Raw genomic sequence first — 18,406 nt, 5'->3', positions numbered from 1 at the left:
GATGCGGGACTCGATCCCAGGACCCTGAGATCATGACCCGAGCCGAAGGCAGCGGCTTAACCCACTGAGCCACCCAGGCACCCAAACCTGTATCATTTTAACCAGGGCATGTTATTCATAGCCAGGTCTGTGTAGTGGGGCCAGATTTAATTTCCTCACTTGTACCTGTTTGGTTTTGCTTGTGTTTTTCCTTTTTTAGAGTTAACAATTGTTTCTTATGTTTATTTGTTTCTTTCTCTGTGTACCTATCATTAAATAATCTTCAAATCCTCTGACTAATTTTTTCCCAAGCTCCACTCAAGAGGGTGAGCATAATCAGGTCAGCTATTAGCTTCCTTTATTTGTTGGAAATGTCTCTCCAGGAGCTCCCTCTGTCTGTGGGCTGATGTTTGCTGTCTGCTCCCTTAGTTGCGCAGGGCACAGGTGTCATCCCAGGAGCTCCTCGCCACTGTCTTTGGATTTTTCTCCATCTCTCTCTTACAATGGGCCTCTTATTTTCCTGAATGTGGTGTCGTTTCCTTTCTGAGTTTATGCCTTTATTTCAGTGGGGCATACCTTCTGGTAGCTTTCTGAAAATGGGTGCATGGGAGATATATTTTGAGCAAAGCCTATCTAAAAATAGCATTATTCTGTCCTTATTCTTGGTTGATAATTTAGCTGGGTATAATCTTCTGGATTGGAAGAGTTATCCCTTAGAATATTTTGTTGAAGACATAGAATGCTTCCAGAACTTCAAATGTTCCCTTGTGCTGTTTCTCAGTTAACCCCCTACCCACAAGGATTCTCTATTCCACCTTCTTTCCCTATAGATTGGTTTTGCCTCTTCCATCTAATCCTTTGTTTGTGGCTCCCTTTGTTCAACAGAATGTCTGTGATAAGCACACATGTGGCTTCAGATTCAGTAGTTTGTTCTTTTTTTTTTCTGTGCTACAAGTTGCTACACTAAGCCTTGTTATGCATATTGCCTCATTATCTTCCCCAATAATAAAGATTTAGATTATTTCCAGATTTTGGCTACTATTCATGATGCTGCTATAAAAATTCTTGTGGATTTTGTTTTTGGTGGACATATTTGCCAACCTTTTATCAGTGTGCCTCTACAAGTGGAATTTTTGGGTTGATAGGCACATGTACAGTTTAGCTTATATTCTGTCCAGTGGCTTTCTAAAGACATTTACATTCCCACTGGCCAATCTTATGACTTATAGTCACCCTATATCCTTTATAAGATGAGGTTTTGTCAGTCTTCTAAAATTTTACCCATTTTGGAAGGGGTGTAGTAATACCACATCATTGCATTAATTTGCATTCCCTGATTACTAAAGCTGTTCATTAAGCATTTGGATATCTTTTCTTCTGAGGTGCATGTTCAAGTCATTTGCTTGGTTTTTTAAAAGTAGGATTATTTGTATTTCTCATTGGCTTATAAAAATTTATTATGTATCTCAAATGTGATTGAATTGTTGTATATATACAGTGGTGTGTGATAAATGTTTAATAACTAGCTCTCTATAATACAAAACAAAAAATCCCCGATTTGTTGCTTGTGCCAGTTCCCATGGTATAAATACACCACAGCTCTCATTGATGTTCTGAACACAGACCTGGGAAGAACTGGTACAATGTCTTCCAGCACTCCAGTGGGTATGAGCATTACACACAACTCTTCCAAGTCAGGGACGTGTTTTGCTCATCCTCTTGATGGAGTCCTTTTTAAAAAGTTGACTTTATTGAGGTATGATTCACATACCATAACATGTACATCTAACGTTTCTATTTGCTTAGTTTTGGAAAGATATACACCAGAGTGACCACTGTCACAAGCAAGATACAGAACTTCATCATCCTGAAAATTTCCTATGTGTTCTTAATCCCACCACATTGGACCCTGGCTCCAGGAAACTACAGAACTCCTTTCTGTGTAGGTTGGATTTGTGTTCTCTACAGTTTCACATATATTAAATTATATAGTGTGAACTCTTAGGGACTGTCTTCTTCCCTGAGTGTGTTGAGCTATATAAATATGTATAAGGTCGCCTTCTTTTTGTGCTGAGTGATATTCCATTTTATGGATATAATGCAATTTGTTCATCTGCTCAGCTGTTGGCGCATGTGTAGCTGGTGTGAATATTCATGAATGATTCTTTGTGTGAACTTGTGTTGCCACTTCTTTTAGGTAAACAACCAAGAGTGGAAAGTCTGGGCCACATGATTGGTGATGATTGAGAGACTGCCACACTGGTTTCAAAGCGACCATACCCGTTTACATTCCCTCCAGCACATGCATATTTCTCAGTTCTTCCACATCCTCGCTGACACTCAGGGTAGTTAGACTTTCTACCTTGAGGTATCCTAGTGGATGTGTGGTTTTCATGGTGTCCTTTGGTGCATAGAAGTTCCTAATTTTTTTTAAATTTAATTTTATTTATTTATTTGACAGAGATCACAAGTAGGCAGAGAGGCAGGCAGAAAGAGAGGAGGAAGCAGGCTCATTGCTGAGCAGAGAGCCCAATGCGGGGCTCGATCCCAGGACCCTGGGATCATGACCTGAGCCGAAGGCAGAGGCTTTAACCCATTGAGCGACCCAGGCACCCCAGAAGTTCTTAATTTTAATGAAGTCTGATATAATGACTCTTTTTCTTTCTTTTTTTAAGATTTATTTATTTATTTGAGAGAGAGAGAGAGAGAATGAGTGAGAACACATGAGTGGGGGGAGGGGTAGAGGGATAGAACCTTCCGGCAGACTTCCCACTGAGCAAGGAGCCCAACGCAGGGCTCAATCCCCGAAACCAAGAGTTGGACACTGAACCAAGTGAGGCACCCAGGTGCCCCTGACTCTTCTTTTTTATGTTTAGTGTTTTTGATGTCTTTGCCTACCACACATTGTGAAGATATTCTCTTGCCTATCCTTTTGGACCTCCACTCTTTTACCTTCTGCATTAAGTTCTAGTATTCTTGCCTTCCCTCCATTAATTTTGTGCATGATGTGAGGAAGAAGGCAAAGTTTGTTTCCCCATATAGACACCCAGTTGGCTACCTTCTTTTTGTGCTGTTGTCTAAATGTCCATTCTCCTACTGCAGGGCGTTTCATGGTGTTTAACACTTAGACCCTCCAAACTCCATGGTGAGATAATCCACGTGTCTCATGTACACACACATGAGGTCTTCTCCAGGAGAGCTGCCCCGGGGTGTAGGGTGTGCACAGGGGCAGCTTTTCCGGATGTTACCGACTTGCTTGGAAACTCTCACCTGAGGCACAGAGCAGACCTTTTTTCTACCGTCCTGGCCATGCATGCTGTCATCAGACTTGAACACTTCTGCCAGGGTGTTGGGTGTGGGGTCCCCAGGATTTGGAGATTTGCTGGGGGACATCCCAGGACTTAGCACACAGAGAAAAATCAGCCCAGGGCAAAGGTGCGTGGGGAGAAGCCAGGGGCTATGGGCACACATTTCCGGAGCCCTGCCCAGTGGGGTCATACAGGACTTGCCCAACTCCCTAGCCAGGAGCAGTGACAACATGCATGAGGTATCGCCCCCTCCCCCCCCAGGGAGCTTGTCAGAAGTCAGCACCCAGAGTTTTTATTGGGGCCATGTCATGTGGGCAGCCTCTGCCTGGCTTGTACCAGAATTCCAGACCCCCAGGAAGAGTGGGTGTTCAGCACAAGCCATAGTATTTGTACAGTTTATGGCCAGTGAGGCCCTTTCACATGGGTGGAAACCCTCCCAAAATCCACATTCCCAGACACCACCCAAGGGCCCACGTTGTCAGCAGGTCTAAGGACAGCTGTGCCAGGCCTGCGGTACTGGCTCTTAACTACATGGGCCTGTGGAGTGCATCCTTCTGGAGTGCAGGGGCTGGAGACAGTCTGGGTTCAGGGAAGTCACCTGAGGGTGGCTCTTCCCCAGGCACTGCCACCAGCCTATTCAGCCTGTATGTCCTTGAAAGAGGGTCCACGCCCTGGACATACATGTCACCAGAGGCACCTCCTAGACTCTGCTGAAGGGCCAGATCCTGGCAGCAGGGGCGACAAACACGGACCACCCTTATGCCGGGGAGGGGGTGTCAGATGGAGGTCTTTCTTGGAAACCACAGACATGAATTCTGATGAAGATGATCAAAACAGGAATTTATTGGGGATCAACAGCTCACAGAATGAGGGGTGAAGCAGAAGCCAGCTCAGGAATCCGTACAGGAGCCAGGGACATACGGGTCCAGTGGCAATACTGAGACACAGCTCTGGAGAAGGTATTCGATCTCCTCTGCTTTCACAGCACATAGGGTTCAAAAGCTTGGGGGAACCCAGCTGGCCATGCTGGGGTCACTGCCAACCCAGGTGGAGGAGGCAGGGCATATTGACTTGGGAAAAGTTGCTACTTGAGGAAAGTCAGCGGGACAAATGCAGAGTGGGGAACAGGTGACCAGTGTCCACCATGGGGTCCAGTGAAGGGGGCTGGACAGCTGTCTTGGTGCTCAGTGAAGAATCCAGGCTGTGCACAGGAGCTCCTCAGGTTTGGAGTGGCCATAGAAGATCACTCAGCAGCAGGGCTTCTGGGCCGAGGCGGGCACGCAGCAGGCCTGGCGGGAGCACGCGGGGCGGCAGAGCAGGGACACGCAGGAGGACCGGCGGCAGCAGCTGGGCTGGCAAGAGGAGGCGGGGGCACAGCAGGAGGAGGCGGGCTTGCACATGGGGCGGCAGAGCAGGGACACGCAGGAGGACGGTCTGCAGCAGGATGAGGAACAGGGGCTGGGCTGGCAGCAGGAGGAGGGCCCGGAGCAGACAGGGGTGCAGCAGATGGGCTTGCAGCAGACAGGGGTGCAGCAGACGGGCTTGCAGCAGACAGGGGTGCAGCAGACAGGGGTGCAGCAGACGGGCTGGCAGCAGTCTTCCTGGCAGGGGGAGGAGCTGCAGCAGGAGGGCTGGCAGCTAGACTGCTGGCAGCATGAGGAGGCTGAGCAGGGGGAGGCCTGGCAGCAGACAGGGGTGCAGCAGACAAGGGTGCAGCAGATGGGCTTGCAGCAGACAGACACACAGCAGTCTCCCTGGCAGGGGGAGGAGCTGGAGCCGGAGGGCTGGCAGGAGCTAGTGCAGGCTGACTGGCAGGGGCTGGACCCGCAGCTCGCAGGGGTGCAGATGAGGGTCAGGCAGGAGGCTGGGGCGCAGCAGCTGGGGTCACAGCAGGTGGATTCACAGCAGCTGGGGACACAGCAGGTGGGGGCACAGCAGGGGTGGGCACAGCAGGGGGGCTCGCAGCAGCTCTCTGGGCAGTCGTCCACCTGCCAGGAGTCGGGGCAGGAGTCACAGGAGCCGGGCAGGCAGACGCGGCTGCCGTAGCTCCGGTCGCTGGAGCAGATGGACAGGGTGGACGCGGCCATGGTGGGGCGGTGGGGCTGGAGGAGGCTGTGAGTGTGAGTGTGAGTGTGAATGTGTGAGTGTGTGTGAGGCACTGAGCTGTCTGTCGGCTTTTATACCCTCCTGGGTGTGTTTGTCCCAGCAGCAACCCTGCTCGCCTCCCTTCCTTGTTGCTGTTTGGAACCCCAGGGACTCTCATTAGCGACAGCTGCGTGTTTGGTTCTAGAGGTGTTTGCTTAGCTATAAAACTCTTAGTGTGTTTTGGGGTCTGTTGACTCATCCTAAGCTACCCGTGGTCTAGAGCACGCATTGAGCTAGAAAAGTGAGTCTGTAAACAGCATGTCATGGGGCCAGGTTGGCTGCATAAGAATCCATCTATTCCAATCCTAACTGCCCTTTGCGGACACCTGGGTGGGTCCTGTGCACACTGGGGGCCCCGCTTGTCAGCGTGGCACAGCTGCCGGTCAGAGAGAGTGTGGAGCCGGACATGTTCTGGTTGTGACTCCCTGGTCCTCTCTCTGGTGTGGGGAGTCCCCTGAGGGCACACGCAGGTGGCAAGCATGGGGAGGTGGGGCGGTCAGGTGGCCACTTTCCATGTCCTTGGGTGGCCATGCGGGCCACTTCTGCCTGACCACTCACCGAGCCATGTGCATGGCCTTCTTACGCCCAAACCCTGCACAACTTGAGTACAAACTGGAGTGCCCTATTTCCCGCCTGCAGGAAGTGCAGCTCCCACAAAGCCTTCATAGGAAAAGCAATGGTTTTTTGTGTCTCCTGTTGATTTTCTTGACTGTTAACTGAAAAATTCCTTGGGTCACCCCAGCCAGAAACTTGAAGGTCATCCAAACCCCTTCCTTTCTTCTGCAAAGAATATCTAAGTGGCCACCAAGTGGTTTTGGTTCCCTCTGCTAAATAAGTTTCCATCCTCCCTGGTCCTTCTACCTTCCAAGCATGAATGTATTCACTTTGGAGCCAGCCCCCCATGTGCTGGAAACTGTTGAGCTGGAGAATGCATGGGTCATGACTCCATGGAGGCCTGTCAGCCAGGGGAGGTGGGTGCTTGGTGCCCCACGATGATAGTGAAGAGGGGATTCAGCAGCACGGGGCCTGGGGGAGTGGCATCACACCCCAGCGGGAGGTCTCTGGGGGCGTGCAGGTAGCGTATGCTGCCCCTGCTGCACCTGTGCCCTCTGATTCTCACCCTTCCTGGCCATTCTGTTTCCAGAAGAGGTTCTCAGCCCAAGCCTCTCACCTACGAGGACGTCCATGCTTGGGAAGAAAGGGGTTCTAGGAATTCAACTAAACTGTGGCTGAGTTGTCTTTCTGTATGTCTTGAGTTATAAACCTGGTGTAGATCTGAGTCTGGTTCAGCTTCTGGCCCTTCTGGAGATACAGGAACTAATCTGTAAGCTAGAAGTGCTTGGCAGGGGTGGGGAGAGGGTGCTATTTGCTGTCTATGATGTGGCAGCCTCTGTTAGATATATGTATGCTGGCTGAGGATGGCCCAAACCTGGATAAGATGCAAAAACATCTGTGCGGAGCTTCTGACAGCTGCTGATGAGACCGAGTGTTGAGGGCCAACACGTGGAGAGGAGCGATGCTAGAGAGGCAGGCTAGCATCTCGGAACGGCTTTTCCTGAAGTGCGACTGATGAATCCTGCTGTGGGGTGTGAAGGGAAGTGACTGGCATGCAGAGAGGCTGGCAGAGCTTTGGGAAACCTCAGGGAGGGTGGAGAGAACTCCACGGGAGTCTGCGACTGCAGAGGCAACATGGACCCAAGGGGTCAAGACCCCAGGGAGATGGCAGTCCCCCAGAGGAATTCCAGAGCTGCAGGCTGAATCTCAAGGCATTTGCCAAATTTTTATGCTATGCAGGAAAGGTGCTAAGAAAGCCAGCGGAAAGCCTTAAAACCCAAGCAGAGATTCAGCAGCCTCATTGCCAGGGAGACTCATAACCCTGATGACTGACCAAGGAGGAGCCACTCTCAGGTGAGATCCCAGGACAGCTTGGCCCCAGGAGGGGAGAACCCTCACATCGGTTTGAGTCCTCTGCCCCACCCAGGCCTCCAGCCAGAGTGAAATTCCTCGGAAGGAGAGAAACTCATCCAGAGCTGCGAGACTTTTTCACAATGTCAAACATTCAATCAAGAATTACAGTCATGTCAAGAGACAAACAGATGATAGAAACAAGCCTGAGGTGACAGTGTTGGAGTTAATCAGACACAGACTTTCGAGAGAATTGTGTTGGAAGTGCTCAGGGAAATAGGTGTAAGGAGGGAGACCTTTATTGTAAAACTGAAACACAGACGAAGAAACAAGTAGAAATTTTTGACTGAAGAGAACACAAGACTGACATTTATGAACCGATCTGTGGCCGTCATAACAGCATGGGGGGCAGATAGTGGGAACGGAACAATGGGATGGCATCTTTAAGGGGCCAAATGAAATGACTGCAGAACTGGAATAGAGCTCCCCAAGAATGCCGATCAGAGGTGAAGGTGCCACAAAACATCACTAGACCAGCAAATGCAGAGTGAAGTCCTCACCAGAAGATGCACTTTGAAGTCGCTGCCACAGGAAGCTTTTGGGTAGGATGGCCGGAGGGCAGAAGTGCAGGACAATGGAGGAGAACCTGAAAGGATAGATAACAGTACAAGTAGAGTGGAAACTGGCCCACATGTCCCTTCGCAATGTTATACTATATATCATATTTACACTTTCCTGTGGGCTCTACAGTCTAGTAGAGATGAACAGTGCAGCACAAGCAGGGGGAGGAGCTGAGGTGTGCTGGGGTCTCAGGGCTGCACCGGAAGTGGCCCGTGCCCATCGGACTTGACCATCTTAGGAAGGCACTCTGTAGCCTCTGGGCTGACCTCTGAGACAGTTACGAAACCACAGACAACAACTAATGAATGGGACAAGGCAGATAAATAATAAAAATACCCCAAAGCGGTCAGGAGATAGTTTGTAAAAGGAACATAAGATGTTTTAGAGAAACAGAAAACATATAGCCAGATTGCAGATATAAACCCAACTATCAATACTGAAGTTAAATGTCAAGTATCAAATAAAATATTTCAAGTCACAAATAAATAAAATAAAGAGTCTGACAAAAATGGAAAACCTGCATACTAACTCTAAGAACTAGATCCTAAATATAAGGGCACAGGAAGTTTGGAAGCACAAAGATGGGAAACATATAGACAAATACAGAGGACAATGTGAGATTCTGTGAAGCCCTAACCAAAAAAGAGAAATCTTTATGTATTCATGGGAAAGGAGCTCCATTGTTACATTAAGTTACAAAAAAACAGAGTGGGTAGATTATGATACAATGTATTTTAAAAATGTACATTATACACATATGAGTACGTGTACAGAGAACGATGACAAAGTCAATCTTCATTATTCATGGATTCTTTATCTGTGATTCACCTACTCACTAAAATTCCTTTGTAACCCCAAATCAGTACTCACAATGTGCGCCTGGTCATTCGCGGACATGCGCAGACTGCTCCAAATTTAAGAAGTGGACACGTGTTCCCAGCTGAGGTGGAATGAGGCTCTGCCTCCCATGTCGGCCCCCAGACTGTAAGCCTGTCCTCGCACTTCATGTCGCTTTTTGTGCTTTATGCTGTGATTTTGCTGGTGAAAGTGGCACCAGGCGTAGCACTGGAGGTCTAGAGTTCTGAGCACAAGAGGGCTCACGTGCCTTATGGAGAAAATCCGCATCTGATAAGCCTTGCTCAGGTGTGACTGAAGGTGCTCTTGGCAGGGAGTCCACTGTTAAATAAAATGTATCTCAAGTATTTATTAAATAAGTCACTTTAAACAGAAACACACATCTAACCCACCATGTACTGAGGGTTGCTGAAAATCTGACCAGAGCTTGCAGGGACCCAACCCCGTAATCCCGTGTTCCCAGATTTGCTAATTCAGTGTTTTTGGTGACTTTCTAGAACCTAGTGACTGTGTAAGGAGAATGCACTGTGTGTGTGCACGTGTGTGTGCAGAGAGAGAATAAGGGGCAATGAGACCGAGAGACAGGCACAGGGATAAGGGGGGAATGGAGCTGTTTCCTGAGAGGAGGCTGGGGTGCTGGTACTCAGGGCTGAGGGACACTCGCCCTATACCCGCCATCCCCTGCTCTGATAACCAGGGCTGGGACTCCTGCTCCCCAGGACACAATGAGACACTCCGGAGTCAGCTGCTCCAGGAGTTTTATGAGCCAGACAATATCCCGGCAAACAAACACCAACGTGGCCTGGGAGCCGGAACTAGAGCCTGCTGGGCGCCTGGGAGACAACAGCCAGGAGGGTATAAAAGCTGTCAGCCTCAAGCACCACACACACACACACACACACACACACACACACTCACACTCTCAGCCTCCTCCAGCCCCACCGCCCCCACCATGGCCACGTCCACCCTGTCCGTCTGCTCCAGCGACCGGAGCTACGGCAGCCGCGTCTGCCTGCCCGGCTCCTGTGACTCCTGCCCCGACTCCTGGCAGGTGGACGACTGCCCAGAGAGCTGCTGCGAGCCCCCCTGCTGTGCCCACCCCTGCTGTGCCCCCCCCTGCTGTGCCCCCTCCTGCCTGACCCTCATCTGCACCCCTGTGAGCTGCGGGTCCAGCCCCTGCCAGTCAGCCTGCACCAGCCCCTGCCAGCCCTCCAGCTGCAGCTCCTCCCCCTGCCAGGGAGACTGCTGTGTGTCTGTCTGCTGCCAGCCCGTCTGCTGCACCCCTGTCTGCTGCAAGCCCATGTGCTGCACCCCTGTCTGCTACACCCCTGTCTGCTGCAAGCCCGTCTGCTACACCCCTGTCTGCTCTGGGCCCTCCCCCTGCTCGGCCTCCTCCTGCTGCCAGCCCAGCCCCTGCTCCTCGTCCTGCTGCAGACCGTCCTCCTGCGTGTCCCTGCTCTGCCGCCCCGTGCGCAGACCCGCCTGCTGCGTGCCCGCCTCCTCCTGCTGTGCCCCCGCCTCCTCCTGCCAGCCCAGCTGCTGCCGCGGGGCCTCCTGCATGTCCCTGCTCTGCCGCCCTGTGGGCTCCCGCCAGGCCTGCTGTGTGCCCGCCTCGGCCCAGAAGTCCTGCTGCTGACGGGGCCCGTCTCCCGCGGGGCCAGCTGGGCTCAGGACCCACCCAGTGACAGTGGTCCTCCCAGCCCCCTCAGTCCGGTCCTGACCTGTTAGGTGGCTGCCCACACCCAGGACAGGGTCTTCCATGCGTCCACTCTGCTGACATGACCTTGACCTTATAGCTCCCAAGAACGCTGACCCCGCTGGTCCCCAGGGCTCCTGCTCCCAGGAGGGGCCTCCACCACTTCTGCGTCCCCCATCCTTCCCTCCCAGTTTCTCAGCTCGGGTCCCGTGACCTCAACTGCTGACCTCTCAGCGCCTGCTCAGACACCCCAATAAACTCACTCACCAGCGCATCTGCTTCCTTTCATCCGACCCTCATGGGGGTTGGGGGTGTCCAGGGGTCTGAGCAGACATTGGTCTCCTCCATCCAGGAACATTTCTAGGAATGGGGGACTGAGAAATCCCTCAGGGCAGGGCCCCGGGGTGGGAGGCCTGCCCCGGCCCAGGAAGGTCAGGGCTGCTGGACCCTGCGTGCCCAGGGCTTCCCGAGGCTGGCTACCAGCACATGGGTCGTGGTCTGGGGGTTCTCAGCCCCTGGCCCGTTTCCACCCACAGCCCCAGCTGGGCAAACCGGCCCCAGACGAGCTGGCCTGGGGGCTGCAGTAGCACAGCCCCTATGGGCCAGGGTCCCCCTGGGGTCCTCCCACGGGCTGTACCCATTTAGCAGAAAGGTGGTGGCGTAGGGGAGGCACTGCTCCAAGGTCCCAAAGAAAACAACTAGGTTTGAAACAAAATATTACGGGTCAGTGACAGGACCCCCAGGATCCCGTCCTGGGCGGGACTCTGAAGGCCATCATCTGATGGGTCTGGACTCCACCTGGGAGCCTGAGGGACACGGAGACCTGGTGCGGGGCCTTCCCTGTTAACTGAGAAACCATCGGGCCTTGAATTGCTGTGAAGAGCGGGCTGCTCAGATATCAGGATGACAGAGGTGTCGCGTGCGGACACTGGTGGACAAGAGTGGGGACATCCAGCAAGATCACCCCGCCTCGGGGTTTCAGAACTGTTGCAAGCTGTGGCCCAGCGGCCCCGCCCGCCCCTGCCGAACCCTCCCCTCCCTGCCCATGAGCCCCACTCTCCCCATGGCTGTGTCCACAGCAGAACCCAGAAAGGAAACCCATGCTCTCCCCTGGCTCTCCGTCTCCTTCCCTGCAACCCCAGCCACCTCCTGCCCACGCCACACTCCCCACCTGCTACAGGTTCCTTGCCTAAACCCTGCCCCAACCCTAGCAGTGTTTTAACTAACTCCTTAGTTTAAAATCAGCTTTCTGGGTCCAACGTACATACAGTCAGACGCGCCTTGTCTCACTGCACCGTTTGATGAGTTTTGAGAAGCGTCTGCGTCTTGCTACCTCCGCGGGGTCGGGGGCTATCCGCTTCCCCTCCCGCCAGAGGTTTCCCTCGTCCCCAGCCTCGTGCCTGCCCGCCGCCTGGCAGCAGGGGCCCCGCGGGGCTGCCGAGGCTGACCTCTTCTGGAGCGTCCCAGGGAAGGAAGCCACAGGCAGGCTCCGCGACCGGCTTCGTGCACTTGCCTCTTCTGCCGCGCATGTTCACGGTGAATTCCTTCTTCACTGCCGAGTGGCGTTTTATGGCACGGGGGGGTCACAGCCGTGCCCTCGCCTGCTGAAGTCCGTCTGGGGCGTCTCCAGGTTTCAGCGGTTATGAAGGAAGCAGCCGGGAGCACCCGTACTCCACGCGCGGCCCACTTACCGTGTGTGTGTGTGTGTGTGTGTGTGTGTGTGTGTGTGTGTGTGTACGCGGCAGATTTCCCCGCCTGTGCCCAGACTTCTCAGCTTCCTGCGGCATTTTGCAGTAGCTGGTATCTCTCATTTTGATTAAATTCGATGAATTCCCTTTTTCAGTGGTGCTGAGAAATCTGCCTAAACCCAGGGTCACGCTGCTTTTGTCCTATGCGTACCTCTAAATATTCTATGGCTTTAACTTTTGTGTTAAGTTCTAGGACCCCTTTCTAGTTAATGTTTGAATCCGCTGTTGGTTGTTCCAGAATCACTTAGTGAGAGGATTATCCTTTTTCCACTGAATGACCCTCGCCAAAGAATCTGTGGACTGTACGTGTGCGGGTCTACTTCCGGACCCTGCTGTGTCCTGTCTTCAGCCTTTGTTCTTGTACCAATAATACACGGGCTCCACCAACACAGCTTTACGTGAAGTCTTGAAATCAAGCAGCTAGTCATCCGATTGCATTTTTCTGTTTCTGTTTCTCTTTTAAAGATTTTATTTATTTATTTGACACAGAGAGAGAGAGAGAGAGAGAGAGAGGGAACACAAGCAGGGGAAGTGGGAGAGGGAGAAGCAGACTCCCTGCTGAGCAGGGAGCCTGATGCGGGACTCGATCCCAGGACCCTGAGATCATGACCTGAGCCAAAGGCAGAGGCTTTAACCCACTGAGCCACCCAGGTGACCCCACTTTTCTTCTTCAAAATTCGTTGGCTATTCTAGATCCTTTACATTTCTGTATCGATTTTAGAATCAGATCATCATTTTCTAAAGAAGAACTTGCTGGGATTTTTATTGGAATTGCATTAAACTTGCAATTAAATTTGGGAAGAATTGACATCTTAACAATATTGAGTCTTTCAATTCATAATTATAAATCTATTTCTAATCCTTTTGGATGACTTTTTTCTCAATACTTTATCATTTTTAATACATAGACCTTGTACATATATTAAGCTTCTCTATTATTTTATTTTTCAATGTTTAAGTTAATGGTGTGTTTATTTCATTTCCAAGTGCTCATTGCTACTATGTAGAAATTTAATCAGTTTTTGTGTGTTGACCTTGTATCCTGTGACCTTGCTAACTGCACTTAGGAATTTTAAAAAAAAATCTATTTATTTATTTATTTATATTTCTTTTCCGTGCTCAAGAATTCATTGTTGATGCACCACACCCAGTGCTCCATGCAACATGTGCCCTCCTTAATACCCACCACCAGGCTCACCCAGCCCCCTACCCCCCGCCCCTCCAAGACCCTCAGTTTGTTTCTCAGAGTCCACAGTCTCTCATGGTTCACCTCCCCCTCCAGTTTCTCCCCAGCTCCCTTCTCTCCATCTCCCCATGTCCTCCATGTTATTCCTTATGCTCCACAAGTAAGTGAAACCATATGACAATTGACTCTCTCTGCTTGACTTATTTCACTCAGCATCATCTCCTCCAGTCCCGTCCATGTTGCTACAAAAGTTGGGCATTTAGCATTTTTACACATTAGGATTGGGCATGGGATTTTCTCTGTGGGAAGGATCTTAACTATAATTCTGTTACTTCAATGGATAGAGGGCTATTTTGGTTTTCTATTTCTTCTTGTATGAGTTTTTATATGAATATATCCTTCCAGTTCCTTGTCCGTTTCACCTAAGTTGCTGACTGTGTCGGCATCAAGAGTTGCGTTCTTCTTTTATTGTTCTTTTAATGTTTGTAGAACCTGGGGCAATATTTCATTATTCCTGATGTTGTCTATTTATTTCCTTTTCGTTTCTTTTTCTTGACTAGTTAATGTAGAAATTTATTAATTTTGGCGATCTTCTAAAAAATTAGACTCGGTTTTATTAATTTTCTCATTTGTCTGTTTTCTGTTTGGTAGATTTCTACACTTCTCGATAATTTCCTTCCCTCTACCTATTTTGGATTCAACATGTGCTTCTTTTTGTAGCTTCTGAAGGTAGAACCTCAGATAATTGATGGATTCCTTCTTTATTATTATGAATTATTAAAGCTATAGATTTTCCCCTATATACTGTGTTAGTTGCATTCTATAAAGTTTATTTTTATTTTATTAATATTTCCAATTTTCCACTGTGATTCCTTCTTTGACTCATGGATTATTTTGAAGAGTGTTATTTAATATCCAAATAGTTTTGATTTTCCAGATATCTTTCTGTTCATGATTTCTGATTTTGTTGTGGTCAAACAACATTCTCAGTATGATTTCAATCCTATTAAATATATTAAGGCTGGTTTTATGATCCAGGATATGATTTATTTTGGTGAATGTTCCATGTACACTTGAAAAAATGTGAACTCGACTTCACTGTTGTTGGATGGAATATTGTATACATATCAGTAAGCTCAGGTTAGTGTGTAGTGTTTCTCAAGTTTTCTATGTACTTCTCAATTTCATCCAATTTGGAAAACATTTGGCCATTATCTCTTTAAATATTTTTCTGTCACTCCCCTCACTTTTTCTCCTCAGGGACCCCAATTATATTTATGTTAGACCATTTAATATTGTTCCTCAGATCCCTGACACTCTGTTAATTTAATATTTTTTTTCCTACTGTCTTTCAGTTTGGGTAATTTCTGTGATTATGTCTCCTAGGTCACTGATCATTTGCAGTCTTTATTCTACTTTTAAATTCATCCTTTAATTTTTTAAAATTATTTTTATTAACATATAATGTATTATTTGCCCCAGGGGTACAGGTCTGTGAATCGCCAGGTTTACACACTTCACAGCACTCGCTATAGCACATACCCTCCCCAATGTCCATAACCTAACCACCCTATCCCTAATCCCCTTTCCCCTTGGCAACCCTCAAGTTTTTTTGTGAGATTAAAAGTCTCTTATGGTTTGTCTCCCTCCCAATCCCACATCTTTTAATTTTTTTACTGTTAAGTTTCTTGGCTCTTGGAGTTCCATTTAGTTCTCTTTTGTATCTTACATTTCTCCTTCTTTGTGTTCATGTTTTCCTTGAAATCCATGAATACATTTACCGTCATTGTTTTAACTACCTTGTCTGCTAATTCCAGCAATTGTCGTTTCTGAGTTTGTTTGTATAATCTGTTTTGCCTCTGGATTATGAGTTAGATTTTTCCTCTTAATGGGTCTAGTAATTTTGGGGCACCTGGGTGGCTCAGTCAGTTGGGCATCCCAACTCTTGTTTTTGGCTCAGGTCATGATGTCAGGGTCGTGGGATGGAGCCCTGTGTTGGGCTCCACATTTAGTGCAGAGTCTGCTTGAGATTCTCTCTCCCTGATTTTGGTTTTGATTTTGATTTTGATTTCCCTCTGCCCTGCCCCCACTTGTGTACATGCATGTGTGCATGGGTGTTCTCAAATAAATAAATAAAATATTTTTTAATCATGTTATGTTGGTCACCATACAGTAGTACATCATTAGTTTTTGATGTAGTGTTCCAAGGTTCATTGTTTACATATAACATCCAGTGCTCCGTGCAATCTATGACCTCCTTAATACCCAATACTGTGCTAACTCATCCCCCACCTCCTCCCCACTAAAACCCTCAGTTTGTTTCTCAGAGTCCACAGTCTCTCATGGTTCGTCTCCCCCTCCGATTTCCCCCAACTCCCTTTTCCTCTCCATCTCCCCATGTCCTCCACGATATTCCTTATGTTCCACAAATAAGTAAAACCATATGATAATTGACTTTCTCTGCTTGACTTATTTCACTTAGCATAATCTCCTCCAGTCCCAAAATTAATAAAATCTTTAAAAAATGTGTCCACCAATTTTTTATTGGATGCTGGGTTTCAATAAAATAATAGTGTAATACTGGTGAATGTTGTATGTTCTTTCCTTCCTTTAAGGAGTGACGGACCTTGCTGTCTGGCACCTACCACTTGTGGATTGGCTTGATAATTGTGATGCTTCTGTGCTTGTTTTTATGTTTTGTATGGCAGATTGAGAGAAGGCTTTATTCTCAGGCAGGTTTAGGACGACCATTAATATGTGACTTCTGGGATCTGTACGTGTAACAGGTTACACCCCTCGGCACGTGCTCCAGACACCATGTATTTTTTATTTAGGCAATACATGTATTTTAGGCAATACAGAGATGAAAATTGCCAATTTTGAAGTTAGGAGGGCATTTAGACATGCTCTGGGAAAACACGGATCTAGCAGATCCTAATCCCGATTGAACGGGCATTGTGAGGAGTGACAGTGGCAAGTCAAGGAAAAGTACAGGCGGGTGAAGGAGGAGCCCAGGATGGCCCCAAGGGCCAAAGGCTGCAATCCCCATCCCTACCTTCTGCCGCCCAGCTGGGACCCCAGGGAGTCACAGGAAGCCACACAGGGTCCTGCAGGATGGCAGTGTTATGTACAGAGGGCGGAAGTGGACATGTGGTTGGGCTGGGGAATAATGATACACGGAGCCCGGGCTCTGGTTGGTCTTGGGCGTTTATTGGTCAGTTTCCTTAAGTGCATCCAGAGACAGCTGATGGGTCACTGAGCTGAGGACACAGAGACAGGTGGATGGATGCTGGGCTGACCCTCATGCAGGGTGAGAGATATGGAGGGGAGGCCACTGCCATGGGGACTTTCTAGGAGACCTTTCTAGGGCCACAGCACTGAGTGTGGATGTTTGGTTTGTCTATGTCTGCAGCTCAACAGCAGGCTGGACCAGCAGACACGAGGAATGGTCCACGTGCTGGAGCAATTCAGGACATGGTGATCAGCTTCCAGGTGGGACCTGCCCCTGTCCTCAGTGGGGCAGCCCCTTAAGATGGGTCAAGAACGCATTGAGGAGGGGTGGCTGGGGGGACCCCAGTCACTGGGTAGGACCTGAGCTCAGCTGGCTCCATGGGGGATGTATCTCATCTGCAGCAGGACTTTTGGGCTAAGGTGGGCCTGGGGCAGGCTGGGCACATGTGGCAGCAGAGTAGGGACACGCAGGAGGAGGGTCTGCAGCAGGACAGGGAACAGAGGCTGGACTGGTGGCAGGAGGGGGCTGAGCAGGGAGAAGGCCCAGAGCATATGGGCTTGCAGCAGACAGGGGTGCAGCAGACAGGGGTGCAGCAGACGGGCTTGCAGCAGACAGACACACAGCAGTCTTCCTGGCAGGGGGAGGAGCTGCAGCAGGAGGGCTGGCAGGAGCTGGTGCAGGCCGATTGGCAGGGGCTGGATCTGCAGCTCGCAGGGGTGCGATGAGGGTCAGTCAGGAAGCTAGGTGCAGCAGCTGGGGGCACAGCAGGTGGGGGGGGCTCATAGCAGGTGGGGGCACTCCTCACAATGCCCGTTCAATCGGGATTAGGATCTGCTAGATCCATGTTTTCCCAGAGGGGGGATGAGCAGGGGGGTTGGTAGCAAGTGGGGGATGAGCAGGGGGGTTGGTAGCAGGTGGGGGCACAGCAGATGGGGCACAGCAGGGGCGCTCGCAGCAGCTCTCTGGGCAGTCGTCCACCCGTCGCCAGGAGTCGGGGCAGGAGTCACAGGAGCCGGGCAGGCAACACGGCTGCTGTAGCTCTGGTCGCTAGACGTGGCCATGGTAGGGGCAGTGGGGCTGGAGGAGGCTGTGAGTGTGAGTGTGAGTGTGAATGTGTGAGCGAGTGTGTGAAAGTGAGTGTGTGCCAGGTGCCCTGACTTTCTCTTCATACCCTTCTGGCTTGTGCTATCCGGCATTAGTCTCCCCAGGAGCTCCCCTCCTTGGTGCCGAGAGCCAGGTCCTGCAGAACCAGCCACAGCTGTTTCACTTCCTGGAGGCCCCGCTTAGCTCACAACACTCCGGAAACTGATCTGGGATCTCGAACTGTTTTTAGTCCTAGAAGGCAAGCTTGGGGGGTGGCATGCAGGTTTCTTGCTGTTTTAGTGGGGTCGTTGGGGGCCCAGGTGGCATACCCGGGTGTTGGGGGCTGGGTCCCAGGCCCAGGTCCCGGCGAGCACTGTGGTGGACTGCTCTGCTGGCCGAGCACCATCAAGTGCCTCAGTGCTTGGAGGCTTCTTTGGTTTCTGTGTGACGGTGATGAGTCATGATTCGTATGCTGCTCTGCGTCAGTGTCCTGTGGCTAACTGCAGACGGGGCTTCAACAGCCGAGATCCGTCATTTGGAGGCTGGATGTCTGAGATCAAGGATTGGCAGGGTTGTTTTGTCCTGGGGCCAAGATGGAGAATCTGTTCCATGTTCTCTTAGCTTTGGGAGTTTTCTGGCTATCTTGGG

At 50.1% G+C, this 18,406-nt stretch overlaps 3 protein-coding genes across 3 annotated transcripts in view; 2 read left to right on the top strand and 1 right to left on the bottom strand.

Moving 5' to 3' along the window:
• The window catches only part of LOC111155760 (thrombospondin type laminin G domain and EAR repeats), a 164,260-nt gene that overhangs the window by 82,876 nt on the left and 62,978 nt on the right, over window positions 1-18,406 (top strand). The gene's annotated exons all lie outside the window — the stretch shown is intronic.
• Window positions 4,535-5,374, bottom strand: LOC111155652 (keratin-associated protein 10-7-like). The gene has a single exon (XM_022515947.1). The coding sequence runs from the start codon at window positions 5,372-5,374 to the stop codon at window positions 4,535-4,537; it is 840 nt and encodes a 279-aa protein (XP_022371655.1).
• Window positions 9,766-10,449, top strand: LOC111155765 (keratin-associated protein 10-3-like). The gene has a single exon (XM_022516150.1). It carries the CDS (start codon window positions 9,766-9,768, stop codon window positions 10,447-10,449), a length of 684 nt encoding a protein of 227 aa, XP_022371858.1.

The sequence above is a fragment of the Enhydra lutris genome, unplaced genomic scaffold (genome assembly GCF_002288905.1).
Source record: "Enhydra lutris kenyoni isolate GAN:26980312 unplaced genomic scaffold, ASM228890v2 scaffoldscaffold43, whole genome shotgun sequence".
Classification (NCBI taxonomy): Eukaryota; Metazoa; Chordata; class Mammalia; order Carnivora; family Mustelidae; genus Enhydra; species Enhydra lutris.
The sequence above is the reverse complement of the archived record's forward strand: the minus strand, read 5'-3'. Positions and strand labels throughout refer to the sequence as shown.

Excerpts from the sequence above, each read along its gene's own strand:
- LOC111155652 (XM_022515947.1), bottom strand. The coding sequence starts at position 5,374 with ATGGCCGCGTCCACCCTGTCCATCTGCTCCAGCGACCGGAGCTACGGC.
- LOC111155765 (XM_022516150.1), top strand. The coding sequence starts at position 9,766 with ATGGCCACGTCCACCCTGTCCGTCTGCTCCAGCGACCGGAGCTACGGC.